General features: G+C 41.1%; 1 protein-coding gene across 3 annotated transcripts; it reads left to right on the forward strand.

Annotated features, from left to right (window-relative positions):
- Positions 1–6,480: 6,480 nt before the first annotated feature.
- RB195_014628 (uncharacterized protein) lies at positions 6,481–15,966 on the forward strand (the record flags this gene model as incomplete). 3 transcript variants are annotated; one of them, XM_064204981.1, is made up of 16 exons in its annotated part: positions 6,481–6,537; positions 6,609–6,788; positions 6,928–6,970; positions 7,944–8,048; positions 8,813–8,924; positions 8,987–9,102; positions 11,295–11,386; positions 11,443–11,542; positions 12,294–12,458; positions 12,778–12,895; positions 13,370–13,545; positions 13,611–13,786; positions 14,811–14,981; positions 15,030–15,176; positions 15,664–15,787; positions 15,863–15,966. In XM_064204981.1, 16 exons carry the CDS (start codon positions 6,481–6,483, stop codon positions 15,964–15,966), a joined length of 1,986 nt encoding a protein of 661 aa, XP_064060860.1. The 3 variants fall into 3 exon arrangements, with proteins under 3 accessions (XP_064060860.1, XP_064060861.1, XP_064060862.1); XM_064204980.1 differs by lacking the exon at positions 7,944–8,048; XM_064204979.1 differs by lacking the exons at positions 15,030–15,176; positions 15,664–15,787; positions 15,863–15,966 and having other exon boundaries at positions 14,811–15,029.
- Positions 15,967–19,572: the final 3,606 nt, after the last annotated feature.

Here is a 19,572-nt window from a genome sequence, read left to right on the forward strand (position 1 = left end):
AGCACTCGCTATCTTAAGATTGCCAGAGCACTCAAAGATACCGACAGAGAAACACTAGATCATGTAAACATTGTAAAGGTTCGTTTGACAGCTTGAGTCGTCGTTCTGGAGCCCGTGACGGCAAAAAGAGAGCCTCAATACAAAAGATAAGAAATAAAAACTATAGAAACCTTGAGTAATTTTCGTGTGTTACAAATTCTTATGTGATTCGCTGATCTTTTTTTAACAAGAGCTATGAATTCTGAGTGTAACATTTCGTCGCCATACCACTTTATTCGTTGGCAGATTAATTCTGACTAAACCCTGCCTGAAATCCGATTGATTGTTAAAATAATCGACCCAGAAGAACTACACATTGTGATCTTGAGGAAATCCTATTTTAGTTTGAAAACTCATTTATTGTGTAGCATTGATCCCAGCAACAGAGTCGTGTTCCCACAAAATTGTAACCGGTATATCTACAGAACTTCGCTTCTCCTCGAAGTCTTCTGCATCAAACAAACAAGCAAACAACAAACAACATCATGCAAACATCTATGGGCAAACTTTTTCGCGAAAAAAAAAACGATTTCGCTCACTCTTTCATATTCTCTGCACTACGAGAAATCTAGCTGCCAATAACAGAACAAACTCCTACATACCTCTTAGTAAAATTCTTGTATCCTTCTTAGAGTGAGATATTCTACATAAATTTAATTATTTTCTATTCTCTAAACATAAGAAACCTCCTGTTGTTTTCTACATGTCTTTGTTTATCTGTTTATCTAGCCCCTCATTATTGTCATAGATGCACCACAACTGCAATGATCATTGAATATTTTTATATTTATTTCACAATTCATTTATCTACGAATTGACCCGTTACTCCGAGCGGATCATTTCCGAAAACAATCCCCAATAAAGGCGAATGCTAACCATGCATGAAAATGTAGGCGAAGATGGTATATAGGATTTCCGAAGGTCCATACATCTGGAGAAGAGGCAAGAGGTCAGAGTCCTGAACTCCCATGGCCTCATTATAATCACCGTTAGGTTTTCGAGGAAGAAAAACTTTAAATTTTGGAAACGTAACAAATTCTAGAAAGAAAATAGAACTTTTCTTCTAGACAAGGAAACACAATTATTCGATCTCAAAAAGAGCACCGACAAGACAAAAAAAGAAGTAAAAAGAACAGGCCGAAATGGAGCCTTGATAGCTCTCAACACGGCGGGTTGTCTTGTCGACGAGCAACAGTCAACCGATGTCAGCGATGACCGCGTCCTTATCAAGTGTACTCATTGTGTCCTCCGGAAACAATAAACCTGAGACTCAATTGAGTCTTACATACATATCTTAGCAAGTCCGGTGAACCAAAATTCTATCAAATGGAGGGGAAGAAATTTCGAGAAATTGCTAGCAACCAAATTCTTGTTGGATAGCTTGCTGGGAGAGATCTGATCATTCCTTGCATATTTTTCAAGATTTTACCCGTGGTAAAGTATTTATTGAATTTTACTACAACTCAGTTTCCAAATTCGTTAACTTTCACGCCATAAACGCTTCACATTTCATTAATACCTTCACATATAAATACAAATATATACGTATGTATGCAGAGTTATAGAAATGACTTCCCGTAAGTTATTCAAAGCTAAACTTTCCGAAAAGCGCTAAGGTATTCTGTGAGTAAATAGTGATCCAAAATAGAATTTAAGTGCCTAACCTCTTTTAATAATCCCAGAGTTTTAAAATTGCGATACGAGTTTCGGGGTTTCCGAATTCAAATTATTATCGTAAAGAAGAAACCAAATGTGTCGCTTTTGTAATGTTCGAATCTCAATCACTCTTTCGTACAATTAATTAAATATAATTGTGTATTATATTGTGTAATTATATTAGTGGGGCGGGAGTGGGGTAGTGGTTAGACTTTCCGCTTCCTGCACGATCCACCGGAGGTTAGAACCCGCTGTAGTGCTCACCAAGCCATTCATCCCTCGGGAGATAAATTGATATCAGACTTGTCTGAGAGGATAGAAACACTGACTTGATCAAACACCGCAGGTCATTGTTTAGGGCAGTTGCACGTTCGTAAACCTCAAACGATTCTGAATTGAAGTGACCATCCGAAGCGGATTGTTTAACGCCAGAGACTCTATCCTTTATCCTTTAATTATATTAGTATTAGATATACTACATCTGTAAAATCACATCACACAAAGTCAAAGAACTCAATCTGGAGTGATAGTCCGGAATAATTTCTTAGAAGATGGATTTTTAGAGGACTTGTTTGCCTCTGTCTACATATCAACGTTAATCCGATTAAGATGTCCCTTTTCATTTTTGGAATTACTCACATTCAAAATTCTTTCCAGCTTTGTTTCTTCCGCAAATCTCCTGCAAGCAAGAGAAAATTTCTGCAACGTTATTCAGTCCACTTTTAGAAACGAAAGTGCAAACTGAAGGTGAATATTAAAACGATTTTTAGCGCATTTAACAACTTAACGATCGATTCTACCATATTCGAATCGAACTAAAGTGCTACGACTATTACACAAAATTACGATGGCTGCAGGTGGTTGTTGCGATATAAGGCACCCCACTCCGACCGAAGTTCTAAGCCAATTAGGCCGCGATTGCGCAACGAGCTGTCTGGCGATGTTGGCGCTTTTGTAGTGTGTTTCCTGAGGTCCGTGCCTTCTTCTACTGTACTGTACGATTTCGTCTTCTACTTCAAATAGCACAGAAAGAAGAGCCATGATTTGAATATTACCGTGGTTTTGTTCCCTGCTAAAATAAAGCAAATAATCTTTCTATTAGTATGGTTTGCCACATTAATACTAACTACTTGAAATACCACCAAAAAAAATAAGTATTTAAATTTTTTGAGGTATTTTTCCACCTCACCTTCTTGGAATGAATAACACTAACTTCCATGATTTCTAGACCTTCTCTTTTCAATATTTCCACTTTTTTCTCTCTAAATTATCTTGAACTTGTATTATCTAAAATATTATGTTTTCTTTCGAATCTGTAGATGTCCACGCGATTTTTCGTCGCTTCTAGAGGTCATTCCTATCTGAGAGCTTCATATATTTTCCACGAACACTTATTTCCTAACGTTTTGAATTGTGCTAATTTATGGGAGCATTTTTCACCACGTTTCTTTCTCTAAACCTACTTAGAAAAGACTAGCGAGCTTACCGTTTTTAAACCAAAAACATCGGGTCGATGTGAAGGATAGCCTGAAAGATAAAAAAAAAATAGGACCGGACGAGAGACTTACATGCGAATTCTTTTCGACTCGTTAACACGTTGTGTTGCTGTTGCAATAAGAAATCATGAAATTATGATGGGATCTCCATTTGCGTAATGCCCGTAATTCTAGTGTATAATCGCCATAATTACTTGTAATGATTAGGTCATATTTACACTTCGCTCTAATCCAGCAGTTCTTCCTATTATGACTGAGGTCGCTCGTTTTCTTTCCCCCGGCGATTTTCTCTCCTAGTTTACGGAAGCAGATAGCGATCTCTGCTTGTTACAGTGTTATCGCTGAGTAATGTAAGCTTATTCACTGGGAATTAGGAAACCACCAGTAAAGTGGTCAGTACATTACAATTGTTGCAGCAAAGAATGGGACCGAAGTACTTGATCGACTTCTGTCCCTTTCCATTTCTTCAATTAATTATCAATATAACCACAATCGAACACTGATCGATAACAGCCGATGGAGACAAGACTGCAACGTTCACGTCCTTTTAAAGTCGTCTAAAATGAAAGAAAAATAGATTGAAAGAAAACCTATGCATTGCCAAACCGCTATTGCTCAGTTAATTGTATGGTAAGAAGAATCACTATATGCGTCTTAAAATGAAGAAGGACTGAACTACCTCAAAAAGTCAAACAGTTTTGAATTCTTCATGCTAGGATGACGTCATCATGATTTCTAACACGCCTGCAGGTGGACCGTCAATATCCATCAGCAGAAAAGTATTTCAAACTAGAGGATCTGAATTTAAAACGTCAGTATGTTGAGGCAATTATTGAAAGCAGCAGAGAATTCAATATGTTTTCGGAAATAATTCGCTAATGCTGCTGCTTCTTTCCTTTCTTCAAAACCGCACTTGTGAGCGGGAATTTAGTGGGAATTTTCGAAAATTAGGTTTTTTTTTAAGATGCCAGTGCTGTTTGACAGGTTTTCAGTAGAGTTTGAATTCCACTGCTATAAGCTCCGTCCGTGAACTTGCAAATTTTTTACAGCCTTCCTCCAGTTATTGTTCTTAATGTAAAATGTTACGACAGCAATCAGAACCCACGATTTGATTCTCAGCATCAAAACCACGATCACTGCAAAAGTTCGTCGTGTCTGTCGATGCAGTGTGCATATTAACGCGATCGTGCGGCGCCTTACATCGACATTCGTTGACGTTGCCGTCGATTCCACTTAAGATAGCGACGTTGACTCATGGAGCACCAGCAGATCAGCGCGTAACTCTCTTTATTGAGGACAAACGTTTCGCCATTCACCGTCACCTCCGACACACTTTCTGTTACGATGGCGCCGATGTCCTAACAACATTTTTCTTTTACTCTAATCGGCATCTAGTCGGCTAGTCAGATGCGGTAGCATTTACTTCACTTCAAACACTTTCTTTCAAGTGGTTTCAGATCTTTATTTATGAATTTGAGCACTTTCACAATGATCGCTTGCGGTACCACCGACTGTCACTTGACAGCGCAGAGGAAGCCGCTACGTCCGCTGGTGTCAGCGCAGGCGACGCGGCACTAAGGCGCAAAGGCAGCGATAGTGTAGCCGTCGGTGATACTCACGAGCAGCGTATCAGCCAAATAAGTGACCGTAATGGTGATGGATTACAAGACTAAAAGATTTCTGCGATGTTATGCGAGCTTTTACAGTTTACGGTTCAGTTTTTCTACAGTTCTGTCACGAAGTACTGTAGCATAATAATAGAGAATCTGATGAGAGGAAACTTCTTTGTAAACGTAGTCGGCACTTCAAAGAAATCACTGCGAATGGAAAACATCTTTCCTCTATAATTCTAATTATGGTTCTTCTTTGAGAGTTTGATCAACCTCGCTTCTTTTGTATCAACTCCAATCTTTTTATATCCTTATGGAATATAGATTCTTTATTTAATATAAATTCTTAGTTGTAGTCGGACAACTACTATTTCCGACTGGAACTTTCTGCTGGCTTGTACTCGTAAGGACAGAGATCAACTATTTTTCTTCTTCTACCTTAATTGACACACCACTTTTTTGCCAATCATTCAAGTAATTTCAATTTTTAACAACACACAACAGTTTTTTAAACGGTTTACCACACTTCCTTACTACCTTTAATGTTTTAGTCGGAGGATCACCTGGGATGCATGACTTAAAGAATAAATTATTTACTGTCTGTATCTGTGCACTTGCGCTAACGTGTGGCAAATTTCAGCCAAGGTCCCTTCTAGTTATCTTCTCCTTTTTCTAAACTTCTAGACATAGTTCTTCCACGAAATTTAAATACCTGAACCCATCCATCCTTATTTTAAGTGTTTTCCTTGCAGAGGAAGGAAAACACTTAAAATAGGATAACATATAATAGATAATAACAATAAATAGTTCCCGAAATGTTTTTGCCTAATGTTTTCGAGACCATGATAATGTGTCCTAAGCTTCTTGCAAGAAATGAAAAATAAAAACAACGCTGCCTTCCCATTCATCGGATAGGCATCAGTTATCACATTCCGCCGTAGAGCTATATTATTAGGAGATTATAACACTTATTTTCTTCGAATTTCTAAAACCGATCCTTGAGTTCACGTTATTCTACTCTAAACAGCGTTTCGAACATGACAGTTTTCGTGCTGATTTTCGATTTTCCAACATTACCGGCATCCCAAGGAGATTTTCCTCCTAATGAAAGACCAGAGGGATGGATTCGCTTTATAACTTCCTATTCTTCTTTTTTTACTCTGCACTTCAGCAAGGAGAAACATGAAGAAGCAGTTATAAGGTATCTGCACCATTTTACACCAAATTATGGAATAAATATAATTATAGTCCAGTTGCTAGATGATTCCACCCGGTTTTTTCCTTTCTCCTGGCGATCGTCAGAGAAACCACAAACGAAAAGAACTCATTGCTCCAGTTTTCCTCACATTTCCGCCGTCGGCTGCCCTTTCGCGGTAAGCGATGGTTCGAGGTTCGAGGAGGGCGGTGCGCGTTGCGCAGGGACTCGGATGGAAGGGGTGGCGATGGGCGGGGTCTGCGTCTTCTATTCAGCTACTTCGTGTCGCGTTCATTCCGATTATGGTCACAAGCACCGCTCAAGGGTTTCGTTTGGTTTCCGTTATAATAACCTCGCCTAGATCTTTGATCTCTCAAAAATCCATAACTTTGAAGGATTGGTTTCGTGTTTAGGTTAGACTCTGCGTTCTGCATGCGTCTTCACTGAATATTCCTAGTTCTGATATATTCTTCAAGCACTGACAATGTCTACTTATAATTCTGGATTTCTTGTTGCGTTACTAGTGGCATTACTCGAATTGGTAGGTTGATGTTTCCATGGAATTTGTTTGCTTTCATGCTCCTTAGCTTAATTGTTGTAGTTTTAATATAGGCAGCGTCATCTGGTTCACTGGAAGTTCGCCTAATCAGCTCGCGATCGTGTAACGTGAAGCTTTGTGTGAAGAAGCCGCAAGCAAAACCATTGGACAGTTGCTTACTAGAATCCCAGCTGATCTCCCTTCAATCACAACAACAACGGGTCGTCTCCACACCATTTCATTTCCCATTCCCGGTACGAAAGTTGATTCGCGCGATCTTTTCCGCTGCTTCCCATGGTTGCCATTGTCTTTACGAGAGCAATCGCTGGGAACACGCAATGCATTTTCACATCAATGAGCCGCTCTAATAACCTTCAGAACGTTTCGTTTCAGGATACTTTCGTTCTGGTCACCGAACTGTACGATACTCAAGGAGGTGAGCATAATTTTCGAACAGTTTTAGTACTGTCTCCCTACTGGTATACGGCAACGGAAACATCTGGTAGATCACCTTTATCAACATTGATTTTCTGTAGATCATTAGTGATTCCCAGCCGGGTGCTATCATGTTTTCATCTATTCTCTCGCCACATTTTCCTTCCTAGATCCATTCTCATGAAAACAACATTGTTGTAGTATTGTTGTCAGAAACGTGGGAATTGATCGATGTGATAACTTTGAAGCGCGAAAAGTGCAAATTCATTCGGAATGGCTGTCAAAATTAGAGTTAAAGACATTTCCTACCTTCATGAATTCTTCTTCCATCCGTTACAAGTGTAGATTTTTGTATAATTTTTAACGTCAATATAGTTATATAAAACCACCCAGTGTGCCCTAAATGGGAACGAAAAGGACTAGGTTTTGTACTACATTTATCTCTCATTGAAACAAAACATTTAAACAAAGAAAAAGTATAATATTCGTGATAACTTAGATTATTTATCTTAAAGACGGACAGTGAATAGGAACTCGTTGCCACATTGTAAAATAATTGTGGCAATTTGTGATCATACGAAACTTTCTGAAGATTTTGTTAGCAGAATGTGGTGCACCTGGTGGTGACTGGGTACCTATTTGTTTTTTTCTATTTGTTCTATTTGAAACCTATTTGCTGTCTCAAATTTCATACTGTTTTTTATATTTCTATATTTCTGTGGATACGTGCAAAACTACATATTTGGACAGATCATTCCAGAACAGTTGGAAATTGTGTGCAACGTTGTATTTCCACTGAGACTACAAAGCTTCCAGCATCGGCACCTCACAAAATGCTTGCGAAAAAATCCCACCTATTCCGCGCAAAACTTCACAGCCTCCCGTGCCTTAGTTTTTCTTGTTCTTTCTCCATTTGCGACGTTCTCGTCTCTACGTTGTCCGGCTACCGTAACCTCATTACGAACAAAGTTCAGAATTTCGCCACGCAAAGCAATTCGTCATTCATTTCTTATCGTCTCGCCTGTACGTGGTGATGTTTGGCAACTTGCCGTCGGCATTATTAAAGGATCATCCTGAGCGTAAGGTGTCAACATAGATCTACAGATAACGTCTCCCATCTGCACAGTTTACGACAAAAATACTGTAGCTGCGTGGGTGTATCCACCTGTTTGCGGTCGTATACAGTGACGGATTCGCTTTTAGAAGGATTTAGAAGAAAACCAAACCAACAGAGCGAATTTTGAAACCATTTAATATCATAGTCCTTTCTTTAAAATTAATGACATATCTTTCAATTAAAATTGATCTCGAAATAAACCAAAACATTAATAACACAAAATGTCTCGCAAAAAGAATTTGCGTGAAACATGGTACCAAGAGTATTCTCGTGAAGACCTCGTACAGTTATTTTCTCAGTTTTTCTCTAATTTTCTAGGATATTTCTCAGCCAAAGTTCTGAGATTAGGATCTCTATAACAAGGAATCTTATCATAACCCGTCCACTTTTATTCTTGCATCAATCAATATTGTTGTTATCAATGAATGATGTTCGAACATGGATTATCACTATGGGTAAACATTGGCGCGCGCCATACGCTCGTAAAAACGTTGTCGAGGCGATTGGCTACTGTGTGAGGCGGAAGCCACGGGGCAATACATGCCTGTTGACCATGAAGATCGAACGCATGTGAATTTTCGAGAGTTCGAAAGACCTACTATGTGCGCAAAAACGCCAAAGACTAGAACTGCCTCAATTCGATTTCTTCCAACTTCCTTTCAAATTGGTGTTGAGGTTTTCTCAGCAATCTTCGACTGTGTCCATCCGATTTTTGCCCATTTGTAGGACAACTCTCCCAAAACACCTCCAAGGAAAGATTCGCTGTTGACAACGAATTTACGCCAGCCGTTGGATCTTCGGACTTCCTAGATATTGCCTTCCGCGCATCTTGCCATCCGTAAGTTTGTACTATAACAACCGTAAGCCCATTTTAACAGTTGTATGTGCATAATTTTTCAGTTCATATTTTGGAACTGGTTGCCAACGATACTGCAAATCGTCGATCAGTTACACCTGTGACTCGGAGGGGCGAAAAATTTGCGCCGAAGGATGGAAAGGAGAGCAGTGCGACCAGCGTGAGTAAATCAGAACTCTGAAACATAGACGGAATTTTTGTTGTGAAGAGCTTGTAGAGTGGTTTGAAGTGCCTTCCTCACATTTACTGTAGATCTATTTAAGACAATAAGGAGGGGAATTCTAACTAACTGTGCTCGTTGACTATTTTGAGATGCACATTTTCGTAACAACTTCTCTTCGTGGATTTCTTCCTTTTCGCGGAGGCAAGGACGCTATTCTTCATCGAATCAAAACGCATTTTTTGTGGATTACTCAGAAGAACAATTCCATGACAAACACTTTGGCTGTTCCGATCGAAGATCGCTACTACCGTTCCTTCATTTCCATCACTCATCAACAACATTTCCATCACCACACCGATCTGTCCACACTTATGTTCAGCAAAAATCTGCACATACGTTCTGAATTAGTTGTGCGCGTGACCTGAAGACACGTGTCGATCGTAAAGATTAGCATACGGTACTTCGGTACTTCCGTAAGCGCATACTTCTAGGTGTTGTATTATTTTACGAGTCGCTGTAAATAACGGATGGCATCTAGCTAAAGGCAGTGTTCGCAAACAGAGCGCTGGTCAGTCACTGCTGCCGTTGTTCCGAGTTACTCAGGCATGTGGATAATTGGCCTAACTCCCGGTGTACCCATGCTCTTCAAAAAAGCGCACCGCTAGTGTGTTAGACCTTCCGTTAAAATTCTAAACCTGCATCCAGTTTCTTTTCCAATGACGATAAAAACGATGGGAAATAAAACCACTTGTTCCTTCCTTTGCGAGCGTGCCATCCGAGAACTACTTGCTGCTTCTCCTTTCAAACTCGATGCAGTGGCACTTCGTTGCGTTGGCTATCAGTTCGCCGGATATAGAATTCTAGAGCTAAGGCGGGTGGATATGTGTTTCCGCCACCTGTTGCATTTCACAACGAACACATTCATTTCGTACTGCATAAACGTACAGCCAACACTGGTCCGTTCGTACGTCAGTGCGTGCTTAGCCAGATCGGTAAATGATACCGGATACGGACCGTGGAAGACCTCCTCCGCAGAAAAAGAAAGAAAGATGCAGCTTTTCAGTGTCCCATTCGTGAGCCAATTTTCAGCGGCTGGAAGTGTTGTCGATGTCTTCATATGTAGATGCCACCGCGCTTCGAAACGTCGGTTGAAATCGCAACTGTAGGTCTAGGATCGAGAAAATTAGAAAGTAATTTCTTGAAGGTAGTGAAAAGAATAAAGCACTGCTACTCTGTTGGTAATTCTGCACTTCTGAACACGATTACACATTATTTCAAGAAATTCCCAGAAATATGATGTAGAAATAACTCGGTGAGAACTCAAGAGAGAGCTCAAATCCTCGTACGTAGAAAGAAATCGCTTAGAAGTTTCCATATAACTCTCTGAAGCTATGGAACATTCAAAGGACCACTGCTTGTTTGCTCTGCTTTCAAATATTTCTCACATGATTTCCTATATTAGGAAGAACAAGTTTCCTGCAACAGTTCCAACGCCAAAATCTTTACTTCGTTACCTACTACTTATATCTACAGTCTCTGAATATCACTATTCTTATACGTCACAGATCAGCAGAACTACCTTGCAGTACTCGCACGATATTTGGGAGCTGCAAGAGGCTAGGGCGTTCCAGGAGCCGCTGCGATTCTAGCCGGTAGCTAGGATCGGCGAAACTGACGTTTTCACGGCAAACAACGGGTTATGAGGACCTCTGCAGTCTCTACGATCGGCTCCTGTGACAGAGGACGAGAATCTGTAGGAGCTTCTTTCCACGCTGCCCAAAACGTTAGTTATGAAGTAAAAGCAGTATCAACAGTAGTTCTGCATCTCACTTGGGCCCCATGGAGTTTTGGTTCATCGTCTGACTGCTGGTGTTCCACGTTTTCGTAGAGTTGTCTAAAGTCTTGTATTTGAAACTTTTGAGTACTAGGTTACTTCGTAGGTAGTTACTGTCGTGCGCTCGTGGTGCAGCTCCTCATGTGATCGCACTTTTTTTCTTCATTCATAGAACCACGATTCCAGCGCGAGTCGCGTTGCATCCCTTGTGGGTTATAAATAGAAATTATTCCAACAAAAATATGGTCATGAGGAAACGAAGGTATTATAAGTGATCCTGAATTAGTTTGCTAACGTTGAACAATAATTGTTTCCCATAAGGCTACAATTATTTTCCCATCTGATAATATTTCAGCGATCTGTCTTGAGGGGTGCAAGCACGGTCGCTGCGTCGAGCCAGGCAGATGCGAATGCGATCATGGTTTCTTCGGGTCAACTTGTGCTGAGGTGCAATTTGTTTTCTGTTTTATGGAGAAAAATTCACCAATACTTAGTGTTTTCAGTGCCGACGTAGCGAAAATTGTCGACATGGCACATGTCGTGACAACCAACCGTTTACTTGTGCTTGTGAACAAGGATGGGGTGGAATTTACTGCGAGAGAGGTGGGTTCTTCATTTAAATCCATCTGATACTCTTCGCAAATTTGCTGTGAAGACGTGGTTTTTGAATCCCATGTACATGAGAAACATCGTCTTTTCACATCGCTTTATTATTCTTTTCTTTCTATTTCTTAGGAAGGAGTGAATTCTTTGCTTCCATGATAGATTTCTTTTGCTTTGACCTCACAGTTTTGTCCTTTGGGTTAACAAAACACATTGAACGAAAGGATTTGTGCGCGACCTGGCAAACCGCTTTAAAGTTTCATTTGGTCAAAAATAAACTCTTTCCAAGCTGCGCTTCCTTGGAAAAAAAGAAACCGTTTTTATGGTGTTAGTAACACAACTTCTTGTACGATTGATAAATGACGTTTGGTCAACGGAATTTCCGAAAGGGCTTCATCTTTTTTTTTCCGTGAAAACAGTGGTCGGAGTCAATGGACAACAGAAAAGAGAGAGAACTCGCTCATATGAATGTTTATGCTCTTTCCTTATGAACCGTTACAGTTTTGGGGATGACATCTAAGAAATAGTCGTTGGCGGCAGATTTCCATGATTCTCTTGTGTTCGGAATTTTGTGATGCTCGTAGAGCAACTGAAGCAGCTCAAATACTTTATCATACGAATTGTTCCACTGGTCTTGAAACAGTGAGGAACTGTCAAGCTTATGAAGTGTGAGAAAGAGGATCCTGTTCGAACATCAGAGATTTCTATAAGTTCCCAGACCTGTTTCCTTCTTTTACGACATATCTTTCAGATCTCGAATACTGTGCCCGACATCGACCGTGCAAAAGCGGAGGTGTTTGCGTAAACGGAGGCGTACGAACAGACTTCACTTGCCAATGTCCCGAGGGATTCGTTGGTGCAACCTGCGAGATCGAACTACCCAGTATCTGTGAGCATCCCGGAATTTGCAGAAATGGTAAGCGATGACTACAGACTTCTTACGTTACCGTAGCCGCCCTCCTCTTGTTACCATCTGGCACCCGGGGGATAGTGCATCTAGTACAGATGTCGGAGCGTCTTGACGTACGTATTGTGATGCTAATCACAAACCGTGTCGTCTCAATTTAATCGGGTGCGGGCCGATGCTCGCGGGTGTTCTCTCGGCGGCTAAAAGAGTGCGCGGGCCGACGGAGGCACATTATCCTTGACGTGAATGTGCTCGCTCAATGAGGGGTCCGCTTGATGATACGTAGTTTCGGAGTGTGTTTCTCCTTTTTTCATTCGATCTTTTCTAGGTGGTGTATGTACGGACGTAGATACAAAACTAGGCAGATGCGTGTGCGCCGACGGTTTCGAGGGACGCTACTGTGAGCGCCGGAAAATGCTGCCATTATGCACAGCAACCAGTTGCAAGTAAGCAGATTTTTAAATATTATCTCTCATTATATAATATTTCCCAACTCAATCCAATCGGTTGAGACACACCATGTTAGCGATTTTTGGGCGCTGAGACACGCTAATTTTCACTGGAAGCAACTTTGGAGATTTGTAGTGTTTTATAGCTAAATGACAAGAGAGATAAAGGCCAGCTTAGGCTGATTAGTTTGCTGAAAAATCTAACGGCTGATATGCGACTTCTCCAAATTCCTGCAAATATCAGGAAGTTCGTCATGTTTTACCTGGATTTTTTTTTCGCTTTCTGCTCACGACTCTACTGAGAGTAATGATGCATAAGCAGAAGGAAAAGTTGGGTTGTTACCAGTTGTATGGTTAGTATTCATGTATAATGCCTAGAAAAGTGATGTCAGCCAAACAAAGAAAACGTCATTAGTGTTCTGAAGATTCCGAAAAAAGCATTAAAGTACAGATTCAGTTATCTCTTTTTAGGAATGGTGGCTCATGTTTTGGAGGTGCCAACTGTGCATGTCCGCAATGTTTCTCCGGTGCAGACTGTTCCATAATTGACGAAAAATGTCTCTGGCAACGTGCTAATGTTACGCAGGCATCCACAGCGAGCACAAGCCGGGATGACGTCGGCGACACGAAGATCCTCATGCTTATGGGTATGTTCAGCAAATCACCTCGATCTCCCCCGTGATCAGAACGTCCATCAATATGAATTTTCCAGCTCTTGCCTCAATAATGATGTTAGCCAGTTGTGTTGTCGTCTTTTTTCTCAAGTACAAAAAGATGAAGAGAATTCTCCGCGATCCAGTGACACAAAATTCATTGAATGAACATCGCCAAATCCACGAATTACCCAACAGATCGATCGATAATCGATCACCGGATGAAGTCTACAAGGTTGGTGTGTGTCCGGACATGCAACGCATATATCATTGTCTCATTAACCGGCACTATGCGCAACGGGTGGTCGCCGGCGTTTGATGTGCCGCCAACCCACGGTAAATTCCGCTGGCGACAAAGTGGCTTGTTAAGCACTTTCCGGTGGCTTCAAGTATGGTTAGTGATGCAGAGAAAGACTTTAACAACAACTGTCATTCTAGGCAACAATCCTAAGAATATGGCGCTCTCGCTGAAAATAAGCGCGTCTTTCCATGGGGCAGTGACATGGGACATTACCCCTAGCACGCATTACATACATTTACAACCGATGCATTAGATGAACTTCCAATCGTGTTTGTAGTTGGTACATCATTCTTAATTGGGACTGCGAAGGTGGAGTTATGACCACGACTAGATGAATTCACATTTATGTCCTTAAAAATTGAATCATATTATGTCGTAATACTAAACCATAGGAAAACTCCTGTACTTGCTAGTCAGTTTCGATCTTTCCAGATTTCCCAGCCAACTTCTGAAACACTGGTTTCAAATGTTTGCTACTCGTTTAGTACACAACTACGCCTTTCGCTTTAGAAAGCACAGATCATATTTGTACATATGTGGTACTTCCTTATCGTTCAGAAGATTTTGCACTGAATCCCCGTTATCAAACCAAAGAAGAGGAACTCAAGAGGTTAAAATGGTCGGTCAAAATAGTAATTAATGTAGAACCTTGCAATGAAAATACCAGCACGCGATAAGACTTAATATCGAACAAGTTGGGGAATCTTATGACTTTCCGAGACTGTCTCCTCAAATCTTACAAATTATTCAAATCCACTTTTGACGTCCTTCTAGCTAGATACAGCAGCCGACTTTGCCCCGGGCACTCTTCTTCCAAAAAAAAGTACTTATCAGAATCTTACGGTAGTGCGCTTGAATGACACTTATTACGAACAGTTCATTTCCGTGGATGTGACCCAAATTCACAAGAACTGTCAGTCGCATCACGGAATCGCCTTCCAACACAATCCTCATTCAGGTTTTCGTGATCCCGTCGAAAAAATCGAAAGATGTCGACAAACCCGCGGTCGAGTATGAGACGCGTTACGTGCTACAGCCACGTGGGCGCTACCGTACACTACCATGCGTTGACGTTACTGCAGCCGAACCGGAAAATCACTACGCCGAAATCGAGTATCGGCCGACTACGGTATCATTAGACGATAAGCAACTCGCCGATAACGCTTGCGTCGTCTAGTCCATGACGTCACCAGTGTCGTCGTCGCTAAAAGCTCTGATCTCGCGTCTTCAACGGAACAAAATGCCACATTTCATAACCGGTGACATCGCTGAGGAGTACTGTAGTGATGTTGTTAATTTTCCTCCTTTTTTTGCAGACATATCGGTGCGTGTAGATCATTAATTCGTAGTAGTTCAACGTGTACACAGAGTCTAGCCTTAATCGATTCTTGCGCTCAATTTTTAATGTAACTGTAGTTAATCGCCTTTGAACAAAGAATAATACTTGCCTTATTAACATGTAATCACAAATAAACCCATGGAGTCGACGGCGTATGCCTGCTGCCACTCCAGTTATGACGTTGGCTGTACATTATCTGAGTCCTTCATCAAAGAATCACAAACTGTTCATCTAATTTCTTGTTTTATTCATTTTCTATGCTTTGTAAATACTAACAAATTACTATTAGCTTCTTGATCCCATGATGGATTGTGTGTGAATATGGATCTATAACAATAAAAGAACTTTACTATCCATCTTATTTCAAATCATAGCTCAGTTTAAAGCACTGCAGTGTCGCTTTCAACGCTTCTGTGATACAGATGGAACAATTCAAGTGATTGTGCTGCGCGATTCCTGGCAAATTATTGAGGTTGAGATTTATTCTGTGGCACTGCACCAGTTCATTTACGAAGGAGTGTCATCACATAACATCACGGTGCAACAGCGTGTTTTCTCTCCTGCAAACCTACCTAGTGTCGGTAGTGACGCTGGACGTAAGTTGTCACTGTTTATTCTTTGCAACGGAATATCACGAAAATGCAGCAAAGACTGCTGTTCTGCTATTTCAGGATGCTTACTGAGGGGCGCTCTGTTTGCTGCTATAAGGTCTTTGCTTCCAAACCAACTAAAAGAAGTTCTACTTTCTGTTCAGTTGAACCGACTCCTCCATTAAACAATCATAGTGCGGAACCAGAGAATTGAATAATATTTTTCTTTCCAACATGTTGAGAGAAACTGTAAACAAGTGATAAAATACCGTTTATTTCGATTCGGAAAGGGATATCACGAAATAGCTACCGCTCCACTGTTTTATACCTGCTGCACAGTTCACGTAAAATTTGTAAGGATGCAATGTCATCGACGTATACCTTTCCAGAGATGGATATCTTCCGAAAAAATCGATGAACCCATGCTGATGAGCCAGCAATGAAACGTACGTAGAACGCAATACGAAATGATGGCAGCTCATCAATAATCGCATTACCATGCCGGCTTCGGGTCGCTGTCTGTTAAATCAAGGCCACTTATTCAGGGGTAAAATGCAGTGAGTATTCCAACGATGACACCAAAAACACCCTGGAGTTTTTAATCCTTACGATGTTTGAAGGAAACGAGGACGACTAGTAGAACGCAAGTAGACCAGACATTTTGATCACTGGAAACAAATCCTCCCATTCTTACAAATTGGAAAAAACCGACACATTATTACATGGATTTAACCAATCTTTGAGAACCGTAAACAAAAGGTGAAATAAAAACAGGATAAAAATCGAAGTGATCGTACGAGTGCAGCCTGTTTAAAACGTTCTGATTTGTGGTGTGATATGGCGTGAGTAGTTATGTGGGGAGTTGAACGGTTTCTAATCGTGTTTTAACTGCAGAACGAAACGACTGTGCGCATAGCGTACATTTGTAGTTGGCGAGCTTGTGGAATGTCCCGATCACGTGCCCAAAGCAGACAGGACATGAAACATTCACCGCGTTGCGGCAATGGACCATAACACAATGATTTTTCATCGGATTGTGTGCATACAATCGGTTCAAGCAAAAACCCAATCCTTCAGGCTTTCTTCCTTATCAAGTAGGATTTTGCCTGCAGCAGTGCTAAGAGGTTATAAAGAATACAAGCGCACACCTCCGACCTGGAATTGCTGAAGGCGTCGTCGCCCACGATCCGGATGAGACCTTTGGAAAACTCTTAGCACAGAATACTTCGTTAGAGATTTAAGATTTTGTCTAAGCTCTACCAAGAAATCCACTTCGGAACAAACCTACGGTAACCGAGTGGTAATTTCTCTACTCAAGTGAAGCAACCCGTGAGGATTTCGTAGGAGCCAGTCGTCAATCATTATGCCCATGTTGGCACCAAGTTGTCGCATTCAAACAATACCCGCTGTTTACCTGTATGATAAACAAGTGACGAGATAAAAGCGACGATTAACATATCCAAAGACACCTGCACGACCAACGCAGCGGCGACATCAAAGGCGAACTCACCAACAACATTCGACACTTGTTGGTTCATGCAAAACAGCTCATCGGATATTGGGGATTTGATGGCACTTCAAGCTTGATTCACATATTAACACCTGGATGAAGCACATTCAGCAGGACATAGAACCAATCGATACGCAGATTTACATAAGTGCAGTCTCCTAGTTGCCTACCTTAGCACAACCTTGAAGCGACATCCTAATTAGAACCTTGCAACGTTCGCTGGCATGAGCGAGTGGAGTCGGAAGTGAAACAAAGACCTCGGATCGATGCAAAAACCACCACTACCAATTTTGAAAAGCACCGCATGCATCAACATGTCTTTGTACTGGAATCTCAAATAAGGGCAACTTCCTAATTCTTTTCCCATCCAAACTCATAACGTTGGTGATCTCAGTGTCCTTATTTTAACGAATTGTATTTTTAAAAAATACAACAGTCTCATAGGTGTTCAGAAAACTGTTTATTTATCCATGACTCTAATCTATGTAATGACCCACACTCAGAGTGTCGTCAATGAATTAAGAACTCATAGTACATAGATGAGACATACATATTCCGCAGAGCACGTCAATGCCACAGTTATTTCCATCAGGAAGTGGATTTGAGGCAGAAACTAGAGGACAAAAATCACAATACGCATGTGTTCACATTGCAATTGTCACACAGGTATTCGTTCTCAGTTGGTTACTAATTCGAGCTTGCATGAACTTCCAAACACAAGCTTATCGCTATTAAAGTGTCGATTTTGACACCTGTGGTTGCATAAACACAAATGAAGGTGAAAATAGCTTTACTTTCGCAAATATTCAGGTGCAGGAAAAATTGTCTTGCAAAAAAAAATTCCTTCTAAAAACGAATTCGTTGCGTTTAAAGAAGCCACTGAAAAGTCCTACGATGCAAAAGAATGTTCAGGATTCGGGTACCGCTGTTAAAAATTTGCGAAAATGTACATAAATACCTCCTAGCTCGAGGACAATATAGTGTGAGGTTCTCATGGAATAAACCAAGGATGTTTCTATGTATGCCCTAAGAGTAAAACATAGACAACTTCTATGTTTCACGGAAAAATTCCTACATGTAGTTCTCTCTGAGCGTGAACTGCAGGAAACAAACCCATTGACAGTTGTACCTCCAAATTATTTTTCTGCAACAAATTGGGTGGAATTAGTCTTCCTACTTAAATCGGATTCACATTTGTTTCCATTGTCCAAAATCGCAAAGATATGTCGTAGCAAGGAAAGCCACACTTCCTCTTACCGTAATCGCAGATGTGAACGTTCCGATGACACTTTGTAGTTCAAGTTTCGATACTCGACGACCGAACCTGATTTATGCGTTCAGTTCGGAAAGAAAGCGACAATTGATCGTAGCAACATATACGTAGACTGTCACATATTCGGTGGAGATAGTAAATCCGCCAGCACTGCAACAACCAAAAGCGCATCGCGTTTATCCGGTTGAATATGTTTGGCGCTGACTATACAACTCTTAAGGGGTTGAAGCGAGCATTTACATTCTGCAACATTTTGTCAGAGACAGGGGGCTTTCTTGTACTCAAGCTATATTCACTGTTGATAGTGTGGTTCAGTAACAACTCAAGGGTGAACAGGAAATCGATGATGGCTTCCATCATGTGCTACTATCTATGACTTCTACTTGTTACAGTAGGACGACTCCTTCCGCAGTACACAATTCGGTGGGTGTCAGGAATTATGGTGTAATATCGCGTTAGCGATTGAAGGCATCACCCCACGAATCTGACGTGGTATGGGATATCCTTTTTTCATTTTTATCGTGGTATGGACAAACTCTATACTGGGTCGTAAGTAGCGGGATCAGGGGTGGTTCCGCTCATCTCTTCCAAATCGTAGTTTCAAAAGAAAAAAAAAACGGCGTGAAAGACTCCGTTTTTCACGACGATTTCAGTTGCAGCGCCCCTTTGCAACGATCACTTGTACACGTGCCGCATTCATTTGCGCAGCGGTCGAAAGCCAGTGAGTTTTTAGAGCAGCGTTTTAACGTTGCTAGTAGAAGCTAAAGCGGTTGCCAAGCCGTTTTTTAGCAGGATTAGGGAGTGGTGGGCGAAATCACCCCTGATCCTGCAATCTACAACTCCGCTCTAGCTTTTGCCGTCGATTCCCTCACCACTTCACACTCATTCTTTAAGCAGAATCCAGCACGGTTTTCAAACGCTCGTAAATGATAACAAGAGTATCGTTCTAGCGTTGTTGAGTGACTGATTTCCATCCCAAAGGCGAAATTGAGCGAAGGTTTCACGACC

This window comes from Necator americanus, chromosome V (assembly GCF_031761385.1).
Source record: "Necator americanus strain Aroian chromosome V, whole genome shotgun sequence".
NCBI lineage: Eukaryota > Metazoa > Nematoda > Chromadorea > Rhabditida > Ancylostomatidae > Necator > Necator americanus.